The sequence below is a fragment of the Arachis ipaensis genome, chromosome B3, assembly GCF_059453495.1.
Source record: "Arachis ipaensis isolate K30076 ecotype BB chromosome B3, ASM5945349v1, whole genome shotgun sequence".
Lineage (NCBI taxonomy): Eukaryota > Viridiplantae > Streptophyta > Magnoliopsida > Fabales > Fabaceae > Arachis > Arachis ipaensis.
The window spans coordinates 11,002,130-11,026,950 of NC_142438.1; the positions used below are offsets into that span (position 1 = coordinate 11,002,130).

Genomic DNA, 24,821 nt, shown 5'->3' on the forward strand with positions numbered 1-24,821 from the left:
TGTTTTTTTCTTTCATATGCTATAATATACAAATTATATATCGTTTGTATTTAAGGCATAGGTTTTATTTATTTATTGTCTTGGATTGAAATTATATCTTTATTAGAAGAATGAGATAATAAGAATGGAATTCTAAATTTTGTAGTTACACAAATATTTATACCATATCAAAAACTATCTCTACTAAATATTTAAACTATTAAGTAGAAACTTATAAAATTGAAATGTTATTATTTAGCTAACATTTTCAGGTAAAAGCCAAACTCTCATTCAAATAATTACTAAAAGATTAAAAAAAATGTTGAAATAAGATATGAATCAACCCTCATCTTCTTCTACACACAGGCAAGGGATGGGAATGAAAACAAGTTCCCTGACCAACATGAAGACTCAAAATTGAAAGCATGAAAAGAAATAAAGCTTTCAACATCATACATAGTCATAATAAAAAAAAGATGCATGAAAAAGAAAAAAAAAATATCAAAACCATGATAAGTAACAAAACCAAAAAAAGTACATTCACATGTTTGGTGGTTGTTGATGATGTTGATCTTAGTAGCGCTTCCCAAGAATTATGCCAAAGATGATGGACACAACAGCAACTCCCAAAATGGACTTGAAATTCATGGCAGAAGAAGCATGGACAGTATTTGTTTGAATATGTGCCTCAGAAGAAGATGATGCTTGAGAAGTTGTTGCTTCTGATTTTTTCTTGCTCTTTCTCTTTGATGGTGTTGAAATGCTTGATCCAATGTCCCTGGACTTAACTTCCATCTCTTCTTTAGGTTCAACACCCTCACCCTGTAACATAATCATCTCAAAGATTACATTTTCGAAATTTTTATAGCACGTTTGAATAACAAATTCATTCATTTTTCGTATATTTACACAGACGTTCAATTATATATTCTTCTGCCAATATGAGACACACATAAAACTCTTCACTCTAATCATACTGTTAACATTAATCTCTTGTACTAAAATGCTATGTTACTATGTCATTACTTTGACTAGTTACAATAGTCAACACACGAGCTCAAAATGGCTAATCTTTCCCAAACATCAACCCAGAAAATCATACTTTGCCCTTATGAGGAGTTTGAATTATGATATTATTCATTTTATGCGACTTGCAAAGTTGAAATGGATGCAAATCTTGTCATTTCAGTTTTTTGTTCTTCCTTTACAATTAGTTGGAAATAAAGGTAGGATCAGGAGGATAATTACCTTAGCTGATAATTTATCAGCAGCCACTTGCAATTTTTGTTCTAAATCTGTCACTTGGTTCTGTAGAAGAGAGACTTCCTTTTTCTTACTTTCAAGTTCTTCATGAGAACTCTTCAGGGCTGCCTCTAGTTCCAACTTTTGAGATTCTGCTCCTTTCTGCTTGGAATTTCAAGGGAAAAAAAGGAAATAATACAAGAAAAACACTCAGTAGTTTGAAATATTTTAAAGGAATAGCACAAAGAAAAGGATATTTTTAATGATTAAATGTCATCAAATATTTTTAAGTTTAGCTTGGATCGCGAAGAGTATATCACAAGTAAAAAATGTATGGTCTGATGGTCATACCTGGTTAGCAATAGTTTCTTGTGCAAGCTGCAACTCTTTCTCAAGCTCTACAATCTTTTCATTCAGCACATTTCTATCATGGACTTTTTGTTCCAACTCTTCCAGTTTTGAACTTAAATCGGCTTCTCTTTGAGAAGCAGCTGCTTGAACACTTCCAACCTACAAAATCGTCACATTAAGCACAGTTCCTTCAATATATGTTGAGAACTTATTTCTGAAAGGTACTTTGATTCTGAATTTTGTACTTATTTATACATCATGAATTTTTCCAGTACCTCTTCATTTAATCTGGATTCAGCTTTTGCCAGTTGCTCTTCGATTTCCTTCAGCCGAATTTGCAATGCAGATTTCTCAGCAATCTCAGTTTTGAGAGTTTCAACCTCAGATTTCAAAGATTCTTCAATTTTCTGTTGTTCTTTCAACTTTTCTTCAAGAGCAAGTATCACAGACTGAAGTTCCTTCTTCAAATCCTGATTTGTCTCATTGAGCAAGTTTTTCTCCTCTGTTACCGAAGCTATCTGCAGTTGACACATTGCATTCAAAGATGATTTCATAAATTTATATTACTGAAAAGAGATCATGAAGAAAAAACAAAACTACATGAATATAAAAAAAAAAAAAAAAATTAAAGTCCATGAATAATATGTACCTGTGACTTTAGTGCCTCGGCTTCTGCATTATGTTTTGTCACTAATTCGTCAATAGCATTCTTGGATGAGTGTATCAGTTGAACTGTTTCATCTTTCTCAACTAGTGCAGCATCAAGCTTTGACTGTAAATCACTTAATTTTGATTCATATGATGCTATTTCCTTATTAAGTTTTGATTTTTCCTCATGTAGTCCTGCAGATTCTTGTTCATGGTGGAGTGCCTTATTTTGTAGTTCCTCAACAACAGTTTCAAGATGCTTTAACTTTTGAAGAGACTCTTCGAGTTCAGCTTTGTGAGATTCAGAAACCGCGGCTGCTTCTCGTGCCTGTTCTTCATGGAACTTTATTTGGCCTTCCAATGTGTTCAGCTTCTCATTCAACTCTTTCGCTTCGGATTCCTTCACAGTATGCCTCTGCAATGCTTCTTGTAGTTGTGATTCTACTTCGAGGATGCGAGTCGTGCTTGCACTGTGGAGTTCAGTGGATCTTGAATGTAGATCATTCAACTCAGCAATAGTGCTCTTGTGAGAAACAATTTCTTGAATAGTAGCTTCCTTCTCTGATATAGCAGAGTTCAGTGATTCCTGAAGCTCATCAATCTTGATTTTCAGTTGCATGTTTGTTCCAACCAATAAGTCATTCTCAGAAAAGGACTGAGAAATCTTCTCCTCAGCTTCTGTAATCTTCCTCCTCAAATCTTCATTTTCACCTTCCAATGAAGCCAGCTTGCTCAAACTCTTCTCATATTCATCCTTCACCGACGTGGACTGTTCCCCGGATTCAGCAATCTGATCCTCCAAAATCTTGATTTTCTCAAGCAAAGATTGAACCTCAGACTCCCTGTTGTTGAGTTTCTCTACAGCATCTTGGAGTTTCTGTTCAGAATCTCTGGTCAGAGACTCATGCAACAATTGAAGTTCGGCATGCTTCGTGACAGTTTCCTCCATATCTCTTCCTCGTATGACATGATTTTCTTCTGAAGCCTTGAGTTTCTCCAGTATCTCATTTTCTCTCAACTGAGCAGCCTTGAGATCATCCTCAGTGCCTTGCAACTTTTCTTGTGTGAGATTCAAATCATCCCTCACAATTTCCAAAAGGCTTTCTGCTTCGGAAAGCTTCTCATTCAAACTGCTTGAAGCAGCTTCTATCATTGTTCTTTCAGCTGCTGCTGCACTCAGTGAGTTTTCCAAACTCTTTTCCCTTTCATTAGCCTCCTGAAGTGTAGTTTCAAGGCTCGAGACTCGTGCTTGGAATGCATCAAGTTCTGATGTCAGAAAAGATATATTTTCAAGGTGCTTATTGTTATCTACTTCTGAATCACTGCATCTCTTTTCCAAAGTGCTTATTTGTTGTTCGAGCTCCTGAATTCTGTATTTCTCTGCTTCAAGTAACAACTCCAACTCATTCACCTTTTTATCAGCATCTTCCAATTTGGAATGAGAGCTCTGAAATAAATCTTCTAGTTCTCGGCTGCGCTGATGGTTCATACTGGCTCGATCTTCATGCTCGGCACATTTGTCTTTGGCTAACTTCAGCTCCTCCTCCAACTGTGAACTCTGTTGAGATGATTGGTTTAAGTCCGATTCGAGTTGACTTATCTTTTCCGAGTACTCCTGGAGTTGGTTATTAAGAGCATTCTTTTCTTCCTCGGCCTCTGTCAACTTTGAACTTAGATGAGAAACTTTTTCAGAGAATTCAGTCAGTTCTCTCTCTGCATCACTTGTTTTCAGTTGTAATAAATTTAACTCTTGTTCAAGCTCCACATTCTTCTGCTCCGCTGCTATGAATCGTGTTTCCATCTCCCTCAGTTGTGATTTCGCCTCTTCTACAGCTGCATTTGAAGCCTGAACATGTCCTTCAAGCTCAAGACTCCTTTGAGTAGCAGTAGCTGCAGCAGCTCCAGATTCAGTATGGAGATCTTCTAGAGACTTCAGCTTCTGTTCTAGCTCGGCATTGTTTGAAAGCGCCTCGGATAAAAGAGAATCCGTCTTTTGGAAATTCTCATCCGAAAGCTTTAGCTTTTCCTCTAAATCAGCACACAACTCCTTCAACTGCTTAGCATTATTGGTTAGATCTTCCACAGATGATTCAAGACCTTGTTTTTCTACACCGAGTTTAGAGAGTTCCTCTTGTACAGCCAGAAGCTGTGCTTCATGAGTCTTCAGCGCAGCTTCGGTTGATTCCCTCAAATTCTCTTCCTCCTGCAACTTAAGATTCACAGCTTCAAGATCAGATATCTTTTCTTGCAGTTCTTCCTTTGTGGAGGCAAACAAGTTTTGAAGTGCTGACATGTCTTCCTTCAGTTGTGTTTCCGAAGACTTTCGCAGCTCCAATTCTTGGCTCAACTCATCTACTAGAGAGTCCCTTGAAGAGAGTCTACTCTCCAAATCCAATATCTGAGATTTTGAGTTTGTCAACTCTTCTTGGATGGTAGCGAGTTCTGCTGCAGTTGTTTTAAGTGCTTCTTCAACCTTCTCATTCTCAGCAATCTTATCATACAATCCCTTCAATTCTTCCTTTAGAGAAGCCATCTCATCTTCCACTACTTTTGTGCTCAATTTCGCTTCTTCTAATAGTCTTTCGAATTCTAAGGCCTTCTTTCCTTCTGATTCAGCATGTAAGCCACTTTCCTTATGCAGCTCCTCATACTTCCTAGCCTCGTCCGAAGAAAGCTGAAGCTCTTGCTGCAATTCCTCCATCTTCTTTCTTGAGCTTTCAAGCTCAAGGCTCACACCATCGAATGCTTCCTTCACGTTAAGAAGCTCTTTCTGCTTCGATTCTTGACTTTGCATTGCCTCCTCAAGAACACTCAGCTGCAGCTTATATTTCTCCTCAGCTTCAATAATCTGCTCTTGTAGTTTCTTGTGACTTAGTTCAAGCTCTTGATAATTCTTTCCGGTTTCCTCCAATTTCTCTTTTGTAACCGAAATCTCTCCCTTCAACTGAGCATTTTCATGTTCAGATGTCTTCAAAGACTCAGCTAGCCTCTGCAGTTCAACTTGGAGTTCCTGAATCTTCTCTTGTGCTTCTAGAAATTCTCTGCTTGGAGGATCTGAGTCTGAGCTTCTTTCTGTCACCGTGTTCTCTTCCTTTTCGACTTTAATGAATTCTCCATCAAAAGAATTCTCTTCCTCTTCTTTCTTACCTTCAATCTCCACTTGAGGCAAGTCCCCGTTTGTTTCCTATTATAAATCATTCAAAGAAAAGAAAAACATAATCAGGAACTAAGAACATATTATTCATCCTGATTGAATTTTCTTAAGCAATGCTACTATAGTATTAGGTGCATCAATCTTATATGGATTACACTAAAATATCACTGATCAATGAATATCAGATAAAACTCAAGGTAATGCAAAACTTCTAAAGTAACAAATGTAAAACAACATAAAAAAAAAAATACCTTAATTTTATCATCTTTATGATCTGTGTCCTCAACAGCTTTTGTCACTGGAACTTCTGAAACAACTGTTGTCTCTGCTTCCATGGTTGCTTCCTCTTAATAGCTGATCAAGAAGAAAAGGAATGATATGAGGTTTGTTGTTTGTTATAGATTAGAATAAACAAAGAAGAGGGTGGGGAGAGGGTTGTTAATAATAAATTAATAATGATAATATTGAAAAATTGAGAAGTTGGATGATCATGGGACTCCAAAATAAGCATACAAATAAATACAGCTGTTAAGTATATAGTCTATAGTCTATAGTCTATAGTTGCCGAATTCCACTGACATCATTTTCAATTTTCAAGGTGTAAATTCATTCATTGCAAGTTTGCAACAGCCCCTTATAACACATGACACAAAAAAGTTGGTCCAATACAAACAATAAAATCATTGGTTTAAAGAATGACACTTCTTTAAAAGTTTAGAGAACTTGTATGCCTAAACATTGAAGAAGATAAAAAATAATCATCATAACCTTACTAGGATTTTGTATTAACAAGATTATTTGTCAGTTTAAGTAAATGGGTAGAGTGTAGAAGACTCAATCAACTCCATAATAAACAATTTTATTTTCCTTTTTAATAATAAAAAAATTGCACACCGGACCATAACTCAAGACAAGTTGATAATAAGAATAGGAATTAGAAACACAGTAAAAGTAGAAAATGTTTGTATAACAATAAAGTCAAGTCATCACCAACTTAAATTGTTGCTTGGATTCAATGGTACAAATCTTTCTAAAAAAACACCAAGGATCTGAAGAGCGAACCAACCATCAAACAGGTATTGTTAGAGATACAGATGTTAAAAGATTTATCCGAAGTTAAAATGAATATAATAAAATAATATATTTATATATAAAATATATATTTTTTTAGAAAAAAAATGTTTTTTGTTTCATTATTTTTAAAATGGTTAACTGCTAAAAATTTGGACTGGTCGATCAATTTGCTTTTTTTTTTTTTTACTTGTTTTACAAATTTTTTACTTATTTACTGAGAACCGATTTTTATCATAAAATAGACCGGTTTGATGTTGCTTCCAAGTTAACCCCGGTCTAATCCACTAGTTTGATCGGTTCTAAGAATAAATTAAAAATACTATATAGACTTTCATGGCCATTACCTTAAAAATTTGTTGTGTCTTGTGGTAGATGAGATCAGTTATTTTATATTTTAAGTATATTCAAATTGATTATGTGAAATACAACCAAAAAAATTTATTCAGTGAAATTAATACTACTGTGCATACACAAGAATCTCTTCAGAACATTGTGTCTAGGAAAATGTTAACACCGGCAATATAATTCTAAGATCACAAATAGGAAGATTTGATCTGGTTATAGTAGCTTTCTGAAGATGTCACGTGGAAGAACCACGTTTGTGGGTCCCTATAATGCTGTGTTCCAGCTTCATCTCACACATAAGACATTTTCCATGTCCACTATTATTTAACACTATGGCTCCTGTTGTTTTTCCTTTCTTAGTCTTGGGCCTATTGGGCCAAATAGGCCCAATATTTTTGTTTCCATTTTCCTACTCTTTTTTCATGCAAAATTCAAATCTACCATTAAATTTCCTTAACTGCTAAGAATATTTTGCATCTGTAACGTCGGTTCTACGTGGAATGGGACCCATATTTCTAAAATTCAATAAAAATAAAGCTGAATGAACCAAGAATTTTGCAAGAATAAACTTCATTATCTGACATGTATTAGTGGGCCCAATTGTCAATGTTAGCTTGCTCACACCAACCAAACTTCCCCTCTTTGGAAAAAGAAAATTAAAAAAATTAATTTTTTACCGTTTATATTAGCAAAGTTAATTAAAGTGCGTAATTTGCTCCCTTTTATTCCATTATATGTAAATCAGTTGCGCTCTTCACGTGCATTTTGTTTTTAGATTCTAATTTGTGACTTCTTTTGTTAATTATTTTTAGTTCATGCAATGCATGTTGTTCAATAATTAAATATTCATATTAATACTAGTAATTATTTAATAAAGTTAGTAACGTATAACAATAGTTAATAAATAATAATAACTAATTAACAAAATATTTTAGTCATGCAACAATGAATTGTATTTGACAAACATTAAACAATTTTCAATTTCCATTTTCAGAATTTACTAATAAAAAAATGGTGTACAAGCAAAACAAACTAAAATATTAAACCGCTCACTTTGTGAAATTGTTTTTTATATTAAGTATCTTGGAATTTCCTTTGAAAAGGAATGTCACTTAAATACTCCTCAGTCATTTGTTTATGCAAAAAAAGACAAAGGTAGTAAATAGTTAAGGACAAAATGGTAATTGATGGGAAAAGTAGGGGTAGCTGTGAAAATTTGGAATCTGAAGTTGCCAACAAACACTAACGCTGGCAAATGGCAATAGTTGATTAATATAGACTTTCAATTATTTTTCTAATCTTTACTTTACTTCACTTTACTTTGCTAACAGTAATAAAGTTTTAGGACCATTTGATTTATGTTCATATTAATTAATATAGCATTAATTTTTATTAATTGTGATCTAAGCGGCTTTCAAACTCAGAAATAAAATAAAAAAATAAAAAAATGAGTACCTAACGCCGGAGAAGGCTCCTAGATTTGTTTGTTTTGTAAAATTTGCATAGAAGCGTTTAAACAAAATCGGCAAAAAACTTTACCAAAATCATCGATCGGTCTACACAGAGATCAGATATGACGATCAAATTCAAGAGAAATTATTTTGATTTCTTCAAACTTCACATAATAAACCAAAGAAAAAGAGTATAATCCGAGTTCAAAATTCATGAGTTAACCAATAATAGAACAATGATCAAAGAGTAGCTCAAAACTATAACAATTCATATCATCATATACAATTAATATCTGATCCGAGCAAATAATAAAAAACATGAAAAGATCAAGAACACATAAGAGTGTATGTTTGTTCATTCAATCAAGTAAGCATGATCAATGGCACAAATATACAGCAATCTAATTATGAATACAGAGAGAAAATAAAAAAGAAAGCAGAAAAGAGAAAAAGGAAAAAGCAGAGGAGTGTGCGAGAGAATTCTTGCCTGAGAGAATTGAAGAAACAAAAAGCTGAATTGCTTTGCTTGTTTTTTGCTTGCAGGAAACGTTTTAGTTTGCTTCTGTTTTCTGGAAAATAATAATAAAATAACAATTATTATTATTATTATAATTGGAGAAAATGCAAACAAATGGGGAAATGGAGTAGTGAGGAAGAAGAAGAAGGTGGTGATGATGGAAATTAGAGAGAGAGAGAGAGAGAGAGAGAGGTTTATAAGTTAGAAGAAGTGGTCGTCTTCTTTTACTTTAGAGGGGGGTGAGGGTGGCATTTGGGACCAATTTGGTGGGTCCTAATCAAATAGCAAATTAGCCAATAACTCATTTGGACTGCCCATGGTTTTACCTTATTGCCCACGGTTTTTTATTTATTTACATAACTAACCTTATCAAAATAATCATACCCAATCTATGATGCCCGGACGGACTTCACGAGATATGCCATTATATAAATTTTAAATTCTTATCCCATATGAACACTATATATATAATATAAATTATTTTTTAATTATTTTAATAAATAATAATATATATTTTTTAAAAATTTATTTTAAAAATATATATTAAGAATAAGACTAGACACGTTAACATGTGATAGTTTGGTAAAGCTTTTATTTTTCAAAAATAACTATAAAAGTTAACTTTTAAAATATGACTTTTTAAAAGTTATAACATTTATGTTTGGTAAATCAAATCAAAAATAGCTTTTAATAAACACAAGCAACATCAATTACGTTTGGTAAAAATAGTTTTTAAAATTTAAAAATACTATAATAGACATAAATGTAAGCATTAAATTTAAAAATTAGTTAACATATGATGTTATATTAGTGCTTTCAAAAGTACCATAATCTTTTAAAAGCTGCAAGCACAAACACATGATCTTTTTGATTTACCAAATACAAAATGAGAAACTTCAATTTTTAAAAAATACAAGTACCTCTTCAAAAAACTTTATCAAACCAAACCTAAGTATGATTGACAAATTCTTTTTATTTTTTATTAAGATATAATTTAACACAAAAAACATGTATATCGAATAAGTGCCGATGAATACCGTGTTCAAAAGATCTTTCAATAAAGTGTCTCAGTATCCACCATATCATATATGGATCCATCAACTTGTTCACTTCAAACTAGTTTGAATTAGTCTAATGATTAACAAATTAATCTACTTAAATAAATATCGAAAATTTAAATTTTATCTCGTACTAATTGATCAATAACAAATTCTTAAATAAAATTATAATATGTGACGAATTAGTCCTTAATCTACTAAGTTAGGAGATACCATAAAAGAAAATTTTTTTTTCACTCTCAACTTTTTTTTCTGTTGCCAATTATGTAATTCCAATTTCCAAATATTGAATCCATTGCTTCTTTCTTAAAAAAAAAAAAAAATATATATGGTTATATCATACTTGGCTTTATTTATCTCAACACAAAGAAGAAACGGACATTCTAATCCTATTGTTTTTGTTCCGAAGTTAAGTTATGTCTCACCATTTTCATTCAAATTTTAAATTTATAACTTAAGCAACAATTTTGCAACTTTTTGTTTATATCGACAAAACTTTTTGACTGGTTTACATTCTTTACACATTTACTTAAAGGAAATATCATTGTCTAAATTATAGAATGGAATATCATCTAACGATATATCATATATGAACTTTCTAACAGTAATAAATAGTTCTACATTTCTACAAACACTTTTGCATAATTGCGTACAAGACATCCTCCTAGGAAAAAGACCAATGTTGTTTATTTGAAACATATCGAGAAAAAACAGGAGAATTGCTTAAAATAAATAAATAAATTAATAAAAAGGCATTAATTACCTTCTAGAAATACTATAATGAAATTTAAGGGCTATAAGTGAGGGCTTAATGGAGAAAGAAAAAAGAAACAGAATGAGAGAAAAGTAGCAATGTTGTGTTGTTTTGATTTTGGTATGAAAGTGGCGGCCACACATGACCGACCAAACCGCCCTCCATAAGCGTGCAAAGCGCCAACATGACCATTGCTGTCTTTTCTTAACCCAATTAATACCATACACACAAAAAATGCATCCCCCATAATTTTATTTATTTTAGAGCATGATTTCTTTTTTTATTTTGTTCTAACAATATGTATTCTATAAAATTTTACATTAAATACTTTATATGTATATTTAATTACATAATATTGTATAAATAAAAATAATTATTTTTATATTTATTATATGTATGAATACTTCAAATTTTTATATTGTCATTACTAAAATTAAGCTCATAAGTTAAAACGGAAAATAAAAAGTAATTTCGTTTGTTAGGTTAAATATTAAATAGCTTACATACATATGTAACGGAAATGATTAAATGTTAAAATTTATATTAAATAATTTAAAAGTAAATATTTATTTTAAGTAAATTTAGATGTGGAAGGAATGGTGATAAATAGAATCTTTATTTAAATAAGTATGGAAAATTAATTTGTCATTTTATATAATAATTCATTATAAATTTTTAAATAAAACTCAAATTTATAACGTATTAGCTATTGATTTATCAAGTGAAAAAATACGATAAGATACCAAAACAATGCGTAAATTAAAATAGATAACCAAAGAAGATGAGCAATGATGCTTGGATTTTCAGAATGGAAAATCACGAAGCAAATTATACAAGTTTCTGCTTTATAAACTTTGTTGCATTAAAGCTAATAGAAAAATAAAAAATTAACAGAAAAACTAATTAACACACTAGTTAGCAAGTAAGTAACTAATCAATTAACCAATCACAACAACTAACTGATTACACTAACTACAATAAGTTAACTAACTAATATACTATAATTAGTAACTTATCAACTTAATTTGATGACTTCACTGTGGCTAGTTGACTTCCTCAGCAAGTATTTGATTTAGGTGAAAAAATTTCACTAATAATTATGTTCTATGAGAATTAATGAAATTAGATAGTTAATATAGTTGAGAAAATAAAAGCAGTTTTATACAATTATTTTAGGGCAATTTACCCAAATAAATAAATTGGGTGAAAACTTTACTCAAATACACAAAATAGAAATCCTTTACGTACATGTGCATTTTCACACTTCTATATAAACCGTGGGAAGCTACCACGGTTTCTGATTTTAACATAAACCATGGCAAGCTACCACGGATTATGGTGTTTGTGGTTTGTGTGTAAGCCGTGGCAAGTTCCAACGGTTTACGAAGAGAGAAAGCTAAGCTTAGACCGTGGCAAGCTCCCACGGTTTATGAAGGAGGAATTTTTATCATAAACCATTTATTTTTAGATGTTTGATTGCATCAATGTGGTATCATTTAGACTGCGCATGATAATTGTGACAGAATACATGTATATAATAGAAGCTCAAACCGCTTAAACTATCAAATACATAGCAGATAATATATTAGACAATTCTCAAACTTTTTTAACTATCTTTTTCTGTTACTTCATTATTGTGTCATATCATGCACCCAACAAAACTAATCTAATGTAATCTAATCTTCACTCTCAAATCTCAATATTCACTGCTCAATACACAATAGTAAAACAATTTTGTTAACACATTCATCGTATTTTTTTTAAGTTTTGGATTATAAAATTAAAGTATCAATTATATGTATAAAATATATATTAAAATGTAAAATATATATTAAAAATAAATAAAATAATATATATTTATACAAAAATATATAATAATTGATTATATATATATATATATAAAGTTTTTTTTTTGAAAAAATACAATATCAAATTTTTGAAATGTTAGACAATGAGTACAATAACTTTTAAAGAAATTTTTTGGCTTTTTAGGACAAAAAAAATATTCTTCTTAAATTAACATTAGATCTCTGACAAGCACTCTTGAAACTTCATTAGATCTAATGTTAATTTAAGAAGAATATTTTTTTCCTCCTAAAAAGCCAAAAAATTTCCTTAAAAGTTATTGTACTCATTGTCTAACATTTCAAAAATTTGATATTGTATTTTTTCAAATATATATATATATATATATATATATATATATATAATCAATTATTATATATTTTTGTATAAATATATATTATTTTATTTATTTTTAATATATATTTTACATTTTAATATATATTTTATACATATAATTGATACTTTAATTTTATAATCCAAAACTTAAAAAAAATACGATGAATGTTTTAACAAAATTGTTTTACTATTGTGTATTGAGCAGTGAGTATTGAGATTTGAGAGTGAAGATTAGATTACATTAGATTAGTTTTGTTGGGTGCATGACATGACACAATAATGAAGTAACAGGAAATGATAGTTAAAAAGGTTTGAGAATTGTCTAATATATTATCTGCTATGTATTTGATAGTTTAAACGGTTTGAGCTTCTATTATATACATGTATTATGTCACAATTATCATGCGCAGTCTAAATGATACCACATTGATGCAATCAAACATCTAAAAATAAATGGTTTATAATAAAAATTCCTCTTTTATAAACCGTGGGAGCTTGCCACGGTTTATGCTCAGCTTTCTCTCTTCTTAAACCGTTGGAGATTGCCACGATTTACACACAAACCACAAACACCATAATCCGTGGTAGCTTGCCACGGTTTATGTTAAAATCAGAAACCGTGGTAGCTTCCCACGGCATATGTGCGTAAGGAATTTCTATTTTGTGTATTTGAGTAAAGCTTTCACCCAATTTATTTATTTAGATAAATTGCCCATTATTTTAATTTATCTAAAACAAATATATTTCTAATCATTTTCTTAATTTTTATACATAATTACTTTTAGACACTTATGTTGGACCCGATATAATAACATATTCATTTACATACATATTTCTAAAAAGTTAACAATCTTTGGTAGGACATGTGCCCCAAAAATTCTCAACTCAACATAGATTGGATCTTGCATCCCTAACATTTAGGTTGTCTTCTATTCCTACATGTATGATGGATCACTTAGCTTGCTTGTTGTGGTTATGGAAAACCAGAACATGCCAAATGGAATGCATTGAATCTTGGCCGAACTCTACAAGTCATTATATATATATAAGTAGTATTAGTTGTAAAGAAAAAGATTAATGTTTAATCATTCAGAGAGTTTTGATACAATCAAGGTTTAGGGGCGATAGCGGAGGCTTAAGCTATCACTACACTGTCATGGTCCCCATGAACGAGTTTTTAACTTTTTATTAAAATAAATAGAATCATGTATATACTAAAAATCGATAACAAAATTTATTATTAGTATAAAATATATATATATATATATATATATATATATATATATATATATTAAAATATAAATATATAGTAATTGATTTTTAATGTATGTATAATATTTTTTAATAAGTATATAAAAATTTTAATTATCAAAATATTAAAAAAAAACGTTGGCTCCAAAAATACTCATGTGATGTCTATAAATTAGATTCACATGTGCATTTTTGGAATCAAATTTTTATGTGCATACTTTAAAAATTAAAATATTTATATATTTTAAAAAAAAATTAAAAAATCATCACAATTTATTATTTTTATTTATCAATTAATTATTAATATTTAAAAATATGAATTAAAATATATTTTTTAATTATTAGACTAAAAAAATTAGGTTAATAATTAAAAATAATAATAAAAAATAATCATCACAAACAATAAATTCTGATGGTCTTTTAGTAATTTTTATTTTAATTAAAAAAACTTGCATAATTGTATATAATCAATAATAACCCACTTTTTATGAAGAAAGAAAAGAAAACTGCTTTTTAGTGGTCAAAATACCTGCCTAAAAACTAAAGTTTCCACGGTCAATTCTGAAATAATGATTATTCTTTTGTGGAAATTAAAATCAATAATTTTGTAAACAGGTAATAGCAGGTTGCCGGTTGAAACCAGAGTTATTGGTGAAGGACTAGAGTTTGAGTTTGAGTAAGGGTGTATAGTAGAAGCATGCCTTATCATATCATATCCAATGCCTTCTCTTTAGTTCACTAACTCCTGTCTTCACTCTTCACTCTTCAGTTCATAAACAAAAAGAGAAAGGAACACCCAAAAAAAAAAAAAAGAAAATAAAATAGAGATTATACCATATATCATATAAATGATATAAGATATGGATATGCAAATTGCGCTGCCTGTTATTGGAATTGTTGCTGCTGCAGCTGTGACCTTCTATGCTGTAAGCTTCTCTGAGATTAGAGAGGTAACATATATAAATCAAAACTCCATTGTTCTATTTCTCTAATTTGTTTCTTTTCACAATAAAGTTTAATTTACAAATGCTCAATTGGAACAGAAATCATTTAGAGAGTTGGATGAATCTGAATCCGAAAATGGAGGCTATAAGCCAACACCAAGCTCTAGAGAGAGGAGAGCTAGAAGACAAGCTAACAAAAATTCCAAACCCTAGCTTAATTAGTATTACATAATCCTTACTTTGCTGCCAATTGCAGGTTTACGCCACCGTCTTTTATTATTATAATGGGATGATGATGAACTTGTCGATTGTTTGGTTGCCTTTCATTTTCAATTTCGTGTTTCACTACATAATATTAATTGCTATTTAATATTTAATATGATGCTTCAACAGCAATGAACCCCAAGTTTAGGTTTGCCGGAAAATCAAAAGCACCGTGTTCGTGGTTTTATAATTTTATTCGATGAGATATGTTTAAGTAATGAATATTGAATAACAGAGTTTGTGTGATTTTTAATAATATTGGACTTCAAACTTTGCTGGAATTGGATAAGGAGGTGTGCTCAACTGCTCATACTCGTAGTAGGTGCAGACTAAATTTAAATTAAAGTTTCATAGTAGGTGCATTTCGTATTCAAATATACGTGGATTTGGATTTCATATTGGAGTCAACACTCTCCGCCCATGTAATAACCCAATTTGAACTTCTCTTTTCATTTTCTCAAGCAAAAAAATAAAAAAAAGAGTAATATAAAATATTTGATGGTCACTTTTAAACAATTTAGGGAAGAAATTTACGTTTATTTTTTTTTTATATATTGGGTCCCGTTTGGTGAATAATATCCAGGATATCGGCCATTTTTGTGTAATGGGAATTGGTTAAAGAAGAATACGTAAGGGGCGTATTCACTTTTGTTGGATATGAAGCAACACGCAGGAGGTGAATTGCAGGTTTTAATTTTTTAAATGTCTCTGTAAAACTCCATTTAAGCCCATTAACATGCATTTCACAGAAATTAGAATCATATGAAAATTAATCTGCGGCAATCTACTGACATTTACAATAGCTAGAAGGTTCACGCAGTTTTATCGAGTGTTGTGTGTCCAAAGTGTCATAATACACAATTCCTCTTCAAACTATTATTTTTCTATTTTGTTTGAAGGTAGCATAATTTATTTACTATGGCATCTTCTGCCGAGCAACTTTGAGCTACTTCCGCTGAGACTTGAGCTCTTTCACCCTCTCTTCCGTACCTTTTAGGGCTTTCCCATAAATGCTTATTAACTGAGGGAAAACAAAAATATGCAATCTCAGACTTGGTAATCAAATACTATTTTAACTTTGAAATGCAGGCTGCAGTTACAGCAACATATGCCATGAAATAATGAACATGATAAACACGACAGATCAAATGCATTGACAATTCATATTTATTCGTCAACGATGAAGCAAAAAACACAAAGTAGTACACAACTGCACACGACTCATGAGGTTTCTGGCTTTTGAGTAGTCACTCAGAACCATTTAATAGAATGTTAACCTATTGTGAATGCTTGTTAGCTAAGCTATTTGTGTTTAAAAGACTTTTTTTTGGGGGGGGGGGGGGGGGGGCAGCTGATTTTTGGGTAATTACCATCAATTAGTGATGAAGTCTCTAAGATAATTGAGAAGTGTGTTTATAGTAGATGTATGATTCCCGCTGATTTACACTGCCATAGTGATGTTTTGGGTAGATATATGATTTCCTTTTATTGTCCAATATGAGAAAACTTTATGTATATTAAATTGGCAGAAACACAAGGAAAGGTAATTTAAGTTACCTCATCAACTTCTTCAGGAGAAATGATGAACGGTGGAGACATCATAATGTTATCCCCAGCTACACGAACTAACATACCATGCTTCTCACATTGTGCTCCAAAATAGGCACCAATCCCTGTAACAAACATCATTATGTCACAACAAATTATAGAAAATATGACACATCTACATAGAATCAGCATGACTTGTCCCTCCTATGTCACCATCGAACTGATACATCACTGTTAGAGGAAAACAAAGTAGCCAAGATGTAGTCTTGTCCAATCCGAGTATAAATAATACCTTCTGTTCTTCATAGGTCTATTTTAAAATGTTTCACAAAGATTACTTAGCACAATTAAAGGATGACGATATAATACATAAGTATGGCACTGAAATTACTGAAAGATGACCAAACGGGATTTAAAATAGCCGGAGCCAAATATCTGAAGCGATCTAGAAGGTAGGATAAAAATAAGGATAGAAACTTGCCCCATTCAGGAGGAAATGGATCATTAGGTGACTTGTTGTCTGTGAACTCGGTACCCAAAATTAAGCCAGTTCCTCGGATCTGTAGTAACAGAAAAGTTATGCTTGTCATATATTTATATTGATGTTGACCACAAACTAAAAATTACCCAGCAAAATAATAAATACCTCTCCAACGATAGGACTGTCAGCAAAAGCTTTTACACCATCTTGGAACCTTGGGGAGATATTTGCCACCTTCTCGACAATATTTCTTTCTCTGCGAAGATGAGCAATGATCATATGACATCGCCAAATATTAATCAATGAAAGATGATCAAATAGGATTCAAAAGCAGGAAATAACAGGACACACTTGTAGATCTTCAGTGCTTCAATTGCAACAGCACAGGATACAGGGTGTCCAGAGTAAGTAAACCCATGGGAAAATGAACCTAGAATAAGTAAACATCTGTTAAGAGATACTAAGCCAACTAGCCAAGAGAATTAATAAAGAACTAATAATGAATGAATAATTAACAATAGGGTAAATTATATTTTTTGTCCCTGAAGTTTGACAAAAGTTTCAAAAATACCCCTAAGTTTTATTTTGTTTCAATTTTGTCCCAGAAGTTTTCAATTTGCATCAAATATACCCCTGACGGCTAATTTTTCAAAACATTTAAGACCAATTCAACAACAATTTCATAAGAACAACCCTCAACACAAGCAAATCAAGCATAATTTTTATGCATTATTGTTAGATTGGTCTTAAATTTTTTGAGAATTTAGCCGTCGAGGGTATATTTGATGCAAATCGAAAACTTTTGGGACAAAATTGAAACAAAATAAAACTTAGGGGTATTTTTAAAACTTTTGCCAAATTTCAGGGACAAAAAGTATACTTTACCCTTAACAATAAAGAAAAGTTCATTTCAAAACATGTAACGAATAATGAATGAACCACCATACCAAGCTTGTTGCTCTGTGAGTGTATAACTTCTGAAACTTCTGGACTCACAAGAACTGCTCCAATTGGCAAATATGCAGACGAGAGTGCCTAGAAGTTAACATAACATGGAGCACATTAAATACACACAAAAAGAAGGAACCAGTAAAACTGTACCTACAGCTGTTTCATACTCATACCTTTGCTAAGGAGACAAGATCGGGCTTGATGCCATACTTGTCACATCCATACATTGTTCCAAGTCTTCCAAAGGCACAGATCACCTTCAAAAGAAACACACAATACAAGCCTTCCATTGTTGTAAATTCCACAAAAGGATCCATTTTGTAACTGTTATGAAGAAAGAAGTACCTCATCAGCAATAAAAAGAATGTCATACTTCTTGACAACAGCTTGGATCTGCATATGAGTAAATGCTATCAGGTATAAGCCAGTATAAAGTTAAGACATGCATCAATTTTCTGGTCCTTTTGAAAGCTTAGAAAGGTTGTAGGATAAAAGTCACAGGCGTAGTGGTGTCAGTAGTAGCATTCTAAATTCGAAAGATTGCAACATTATGAGCTCCTATAATTGATGAATTGGTGTTTTGTGATTGGGAATGCAAATGAAGATGCATAATCAGCAAAAGCACATAGATGAAGGCTAGCAAATTCTTTGGCACTCAGCTTGAAAATGTGGAATTCTAACATGTATGAAGCAATGATGATAATAAGATACCTTTTCGAAATAAGTTGCAGGTGGAGGTATTACACCTCCTGCCCCCATAACTGGCTCAGCAATAAATGCAGCAATCTGTAATAAAAGGACATATAAGTTGGTACAAAGTCAATGTTCAAGTAGTAGAAAAAATTTGGTATATGGAAGTATTACTGTATCTGGTCCCTCTTTCAGAATTAGCTCCTCTAGATTTTTGGCTAATCTGGTTGAAAACTCTTCCTCTGTCTCACCTGAGATGTTCATAAGCATGGATAATATGTATTCCTTATAACAAATGTCTAAACTATTATTCCCAACAGGTCCATACAAATAACAACCTGGAAGATGAAACCGCCAGTAATGTGGACAATCAGTGTGTAAGACAAAAGGAGCAGGCAGATCAAATTTTTGATGCAGAGCTGGAAGTCTGAAATACACATTTCCAAGCTAATTGATTAGATAAAATATTTTTTCAATTTTTCACATATAAAAGGTCTATTATGTTTAAGAAATAAAAATAAAAAGTTCTGCATACCCAGAAAGACTGGCTGCTATCAATGTTGAACCATGATACCTGTTAGAGTGTACAGTACATGAGCTATTTTTTCAGGTTTGCTAGAGGAAAAAAAAATTGATTGAGATTGTTGAGATGTCATGCGTACGATTTAGCACGAGCTATGAATTTCTTTTTATTTGGTCTTCCAAGTGCGTTGTTATAATACCATACAAGTTTCACCTGCAAAAGTCAAATATAGAATAGTGCTATTTTTTTTCTCTCTAAATTATAATATATAATTCAGCAATATGTTAACATGACACTTTTTAACTCCCCCTACATGTTATTTTTTCATCTTTGCTTAAAACCTTGTTTTATAGATCCAAATTTATCTGAAGAATCACAGCTGCTATTAAGAACATATTTGATTGTAGTTTATTTTGTTTTAGGTGCCTGCACCTAAAACTTGGTCCATATTTGCCATCTTGGCATGTTCATCATATGTAGCTACTTCTTGATATTTTGTATAGATATACTATATGCATTGTAGATAACTATCTAACTTAAAATTGAATGAAAATTAACAGAAGATAATGAGACTAAAGTGGATAAAGAATCTTACAAACCTGAGTGTCATTTGCTTCTGATCCACTATTAACAAAAAAAGCTTTAGCCATCTTTCTGGCTGTGAACGTTTCTAGGAGGTCCTTGGCTAGATCCTGTATGTTGAAAAATATATTAATGAAGAACCAAAGATGAAAAGTCAAGTGTCAATATCACAAAAAGCTATTTTATTTTTTGTGGCCACGACAGGCATATTTAAGGTAATTGATAATACTAATGAGTACACTTAGGATTAGCTTAAACAGTATCACCCCCCTTCAACCCCACCAAAAACTCGGCACCTTTAAGATGTTATAAAGTAAATGTGTTGAACCCCAATTTTCTTTCTTCCTATTTTGAGTAGAACGGAAGAAGTAAAAAAAGGAAGTGTATAATGACAAAGTAAACTATAAATAAGAAAAGTTATAAACAGGCATAAGATTATGTGTAGAATATATATAGGATAACAATAAGGATACCAGAGAGGGTTTTGTAGTCCGATTCCAAAAGGAATGGTAAAATGGCAATTTGTTCAGTTGTGCAGTGGCAGCTTCAACTAGACGTGGCTCATTCCCCCCTGCACAAACATAAAAAACCGTTTTTTCTTTTTCAAAAGAAAATAATAAATCATTACATCAGGTGTAATTGCACATGTGAAATATACCATACAATTATGAGTATCTGAATATATTTCAAACACCATGTCTAAAAGATATTTAAGCATGATCTGATTTCTTCAAAAAAATAAAAAAGCTTTTCCATAAAAAAGAGTCTCTGGTTCCAATGGCTCTACAAGTTTGTCAAATATCCCTAGAAGGGTACAATTCATAGATAGCAACAGCAGTAGAAACAAAAAGAACCATTTATAAAACAGAATACTTCGGAAAAATGAAGTGCCTAGGCTTGCAGATTGATTTCTATTCTAGAATATGGATTTTGATATTTAGGCACATAATAACTATATACTGGGGGAAAACCAAACAAATATAACCACAATTCAACCATGCCTCCATCAAAAAATTCAATACTCCACTTCAAGAACTAAGAAATCAATTCTTCAAATTAATAAGCTCAATTTCTATCACTGTTAATCTACTAGAATTTTATGTCCAGGACAGCCAGAAAACATTGTCGCAACTTCTCCGACCACCACGGATAAAAAAAAATTCTAAATTCAAATGGGGGGAAGAAGGTCCTTGAGCAACTAAGAAGTGACATGGCAGTTGGTTGAAGGGAAAGGATAACACGATTCCTTCAAAAGATGGATTAACAATTATGACGATGAACCAAGTATTAGAATTGAATGGGCCTAATTCACCCCAAAAGCTAGCTCAGAGGTGAGAAATACCTCACGCTAATAAACGCTCTAGAGACCATATCCTTGAGGAATACTTGTAATTCCAAGAGATAAACATAATGAATAACAAGTGAGATATCAAAGAAACGGGGAGATAAAAACATATGTAAAATACCTAGAGCTGTGCACCATAGACCAGCAAGTGAGTCAAGATACTTCTTCCCATTAATGTCATATACATAGCTTCCCTGTCTCCATTGATCAGGTAAGTTACATAGTTGAAGAATTAGTCATCTTTAAATAAAACTAAAGCAATTGTTTATCTGATGCAATATGTTGGCTCAAGGTTGTTGCAAAAAGAAAGCAAAAAATGCAACAAAAAACAGAAGTACCAAGGAAGCTCACCTCTGACTTGTCTATAACCAAAGGATTCACATCAGTTGTCTGCCACCCAGCTGTGAAAGGCGCAAGCATATCATGGCCCTTGAACCTGAGAAAATCAAAGCACTAAACAGGATGTACACATGTCGACCATATCATTCTCGAGTTTTACACTTACAGTGATATTCCATTGTTTTCTTCAAACATGGATTTTCAACTGAGTTTACGTGTTTGACTAATAATTATTATAAGCGCAAACAAACTCAAAGTAGAAAAGGAATGAGACAAGAAAGTGATGCATTTATTTATCTAAATGATGTTATAAACTTTAGCCTGTGGGTGTCCAGATAACACCATCATCTGGATAGTAAAAATGGCAATTATCATGTTGCTTAAGCTTAAACACTAACACCCTATTGTTTAATTTCCAAAATTAAATTTTAAAACCAAAAATAAGAAAAATAAATTAATGTGCTATCCATATCAAAAGCACTGTAACAATGTAGTTACATGCAACAGAAGTTATGATCAATATTTAGAAACACACATCAGAACATCGCCATAGACTTGTACTAACATAGAAGAACCATATACCGTGCATCATTAGTGGTGTTGTCTGTTGCCAAAGAAGAGCTTGTACTGTTTGATCGAGACCATAAGGCAATCTTAAGAAGATTTTCATGCAAACTTCTGGAAACCTAATGAAGATTTAAAGATAGACATCATTGACATATGACATGTGAAAGGTTCAAATAAAAAACAGGGTAGCCTTTGGACCACCACATTCATAAACATCAAACATTCAAGCAGAACCAATAAATTAGTAAAGGGTTTTATGTGTTCAAAAAATTAAACTTAATAATAAATTATAAAACAGGAAATTATATTAACTCTTCCGATTCCAACTATTGCCAACGGTCAACAAAAATTTACTCTGGCTACCTAAAACTTCAGTTAAATCTCGGTTACTCTAAATAAGATACAGAGTCCGAAACATTATCAGCAACTTAGACCGTAGTGATTAAGCAGCATCAACAGCTTAAACCGCAGTGATTAATAATTTAATATACGTGTCAGTGATACGATAAACGAGCTTTTCATTTTGACTGAAAAAGAATGCTAGTTTGTTGTTATACACTTGCATTGGACGATAAGCGCGACGAATCCGAATCCGAATCCAAATACAAATCCAAATGCTAAGACTACAATAATATATAGCAAAGGAATCCAAGAAAGTATGATACGAAAAGGAAAAGTCAAAGTGAAGAAGAAATGAAAAGCGGTTTCAAAATTCACGAATCATCATCATCATCATCATCATCAAGGTAACGTAGATGTTCACTTCGATTTTGCAACTACGAAAACAATTCAGAAACCTTGAAAACGGAATCACCAGCAGATTAACCAATAAATAAATGAAAATAAGTTATGAAAACAGGTATTGAAACTATAATGGATAACATGCGTGCCTGCGCTGTGAGTGTGGTGGATCGGAAGAGCCTGTTCATCATCACCAACGAGAGAGAGAGAGAGAGAGAGAGAGATTGCTTAGTGAAAATGGAACTGAAATTGAAAACTGTTAGCAGTGTTGTTAAGCATCCAAAATCCAAATTTGTAATGATTATAGTGATTTCGCTCCTTGGTGGGTCCCAAAACGACAACCAGAGTAATAATCTATTGTAATTATTTATTAATTTTGTTAAAAGGAGTGTTAGGGGCAATAACTTTTGTGATTTGTAACTATCAAATAGTCATTAATGATAATTTTAATGGTATGAGATTGATGTAAAATTTCATCCAATAGTTTATTTTTCTTTGCTGATTACTGGTTAGAATTTGATAAAATTACTGGTTTCTAAACTTTTCCTTTTGTTAATTCATCCCTAAATACTAAGAGAAATAATAATTAAATTAAAGGTTAAGAACACGTCTCAAAATTAGAATTAATAATAATATTTATTTTTTTTAATAAATATATTAAAAAAAAAATTTTATATATTTTTAATAAAAACTTATAAATTAATAATTTTAATATATATTTTTAAAATTAATTATATTAGGTATATATTAAAATTAATTATCAAAATCAGTTATCAATATAAATATAAATATATGTTAGAATATAAATATATATTAAAAATAAATTAAATTATATATATTTATATATAAATATATTAATAATTAATTTTAGTGTTAGAATATTTTTTTTTGTTTTAAAACATGTGATCTAAATTTTTTGAGGTAAAACAAATTAAAAGTAGTCACCAAAAAAAAACAAATTAAAAGTTGGCAGACTTGGCACTCACCGGATTTGTATCACATCTTTGAAATTGATGAAGTTTGTCTTTAACGCTTGATGGTTCTGATTCAGCATTCATTTCATGCTAATCCTAGTCATAGGCAATGAAAGATCATTTAAAATGATTTTAAAACATATACAAATTTTATGTTTTTAATAAATCTTTTATAAATAAAATAAAAAAATCAACAACTTTTACTAACAATAATAGTATTAAATTATTGAGAGAGTTTTAAATGTGTCAAAAATACGGATGTTTCAGTTAAAATAACTGTTGATCTAAATTATAAAAAATATATATAATATATATTAATTAAAATTAATGATTAAAACAACTGAAATACCGATATTTCTAGTACACTAAAAATCTTTCCTAAACTATTATTAATATATATACACTTAAGACATGTTATGTTATTTGTTATTATTATTAGTTTGTAGCCATGGACAGTATCCTAGGCCGGCACCCTCGGCTGATATGAGTCCATCTAGTGTGTGTTACCATTGCCTAAGAATAAAATAGATTTATTTATACGGATTGTTCATGAATCACATGAAGTGTAGCAGTGTAGATATTTATAAAACTTTTGACTTTATGATAATTTAATTATTTACTTACTCACTTGACCTTTTTCAGAGAAAGTAGGAATTGCGTACGCAAGGATTCAGCCATGTCTAAGTGGAGGTGGACCGCAATGGAGAAGGCGGGTGTGTCCTAATTCCTAAAGCGATAACGATAAGTGCTATGACCCACAATTTACATCAGCTGTTGTTAATTGTTGAATAAGTGAATCAACACTAACATTTTATTTGTTTTTTATTTCTAACTTTTAAATTGAACATAATCCCTTATACAATAAAA

At 31.4% G+C, this 24,821-nt stretch overlaps 3 protein-coding genes across 3 annotated transcripts; 1 reads left to right on the top strand and 2 right to left on the bottom strand.

Annotated features, from left to right (window-relative positions):
• Nucleotides 1-244: 244 nt before the first annotated feature.
• LOC107629577 (early endosome antigen) lies at nt 245-8,987 on the bottom strand. The gene is made up of 7 exons (XM_016332392.3): nt 8,732-8,987; nt 5,626-5,728; nt 2,222-5,404; nt 1,848-2,090; nt 1,573-1,731; nt 1,228-1,383; nt 245-801 (listed from the first exon to the last, which is right to left on the bottom strand). The coding sequence occupies exons 2-7, from the start codon at nt 5,707-5,709 to the stop codon at nt 553-555; spliced, it is 4,074 nt and encodes a 1,357-aa protein (XP_016187878.1). The 5' UTR covers nt 5,710-5,728; nt 8,732-8,987; the 3' UTR covers nt 245-552.
• Nucleotides 8,988-14,740: 5,753 nt separating this feature from the next.
• Nucleotides 14,741-15,326, top strand: LOC107629580 (uncharacterized). Its single transcript, XM_016332394.3, has 2 exons — nt 14,741-14,955; nt 15,049-15,326. Exons 1-2 carry the CDS (start codon nt 14,866-14,868, stop codon nt 15,160-15,162), a joined length of 204 nt encoding a protein of 67 aa, XP_016187880.1. The 5' UTR covers nt 14,741-14,865; the 3' UTR covers nt 15,163-15,326.
• Nucleotides 15,327-15,954: 628 nt separating this feature from the next.
• On the bottom strand, nt 15,955-23,161 carry POP2 (Pyridoxal phosphate (PLP)-dependent transferases superfamily protein). Its single transcript, XM_088509428.1, has 19 exons — nt 23,130-23,161; nt 22,255-22,358; nt 21,685-21,769; nt 21,455-21,527; nt 20,462-20,559; nt 20,006-20,098; nt 19,546-19,619; nt 19,419-19,457; nt 19,222-19,310; nt 19,058-19,134; nt 18,905-18,979; nt 18,539-18,586; nt 18,367-18,450; nt 18,190-18,277; nt 17,594-17,672; nt 17,408-17,498; nt 17,243-17,321; nt 16,771-16,886; nt 15,955-16,234 (listed from the first exon to the last, which is right to left on the bottom strand). Exons 3-19 carry the CDS (start codon nt 21,751-21,753, stop codon nt 16,160-16,162), a joined length of 1,347 nt encoding a protein of 448 aa, XP_088365554.1. The 5' UTR covers nt 21,754-21,769; nt 22,255-22,358; nt 23,130-23,161; the 3' UTR covers nt 15,955-16,159.
• Nucleotides 23,162-24,821: the final 1,660 nt, after the last annotated feature.

What these genes read in the sequence shown, in the direction of transcription:
- LOC107629577 (XM_016332392.3), bottom strand. Translation starts at nt 5,709, where the DNA reads ATGGAAGCAGAGACAACAGTTGTTTCAGAAGTTCCAGTGACAAAAGCT. An exon ending in CCGAGGCACTAAAGTCACAG is followed by an intron (nt 2,091 to 2,221) that starts GTACATATTATT and finishes TGTCAACTGCAG; the next exon opens with ATAGCTTCGGTAACAGAGGA. An exon ending in AATCCAGATTAAATGAAGAG is followed by an intron (nt 1,732 to 1,847) that starts GTACTGGAAAAA and finishes ACGATTTTGTAG; the next exon opens with GTTGGAAGTGTTCAAGCAGC.
- LOC107629580 (XM_016332394.3), top strand. Translation starts at nt 14,866, where the DNA reads ATGGATATGCAAATTGCGCTGCCTGTTATTGGAATTGTTGCTGCTGCA. An exon ending in GCTTCTCTGAGATTAGAGAG is followed by an intron (nt 14,956 to 15,048) that starts GTAACATATATA and finishes CAATTGGAACAG; the next exon opens with AAATCATTTAGAGAGTTGGA.
- POP2 (XM_088509428.1), bottom strand. Translation starts at nt 21,753, where the DNA reads ATGCTTGCGCCTTTCACAGCTGGGTGGCAGACAACTGATGTGAATCCT. An exon ending in ATAGCAGCCAGTCTTTCTGG is followed by an intron (nt 19,311 to 19,418) that starts GTATGCAGAACT and finishes TGTGTATTTCAG; the next exon opens with ACTTCCAGCTCTGCATCAAA. An exon ending in ATCTTGTCTCCTTAGCAAAG is followed by an intron (nt 18,278 to 18,366) that starts GTATGAGTATGA and finishes GTTAACTTCTAG; the next exon opens with GCACTCTCGTCTGCATATTT.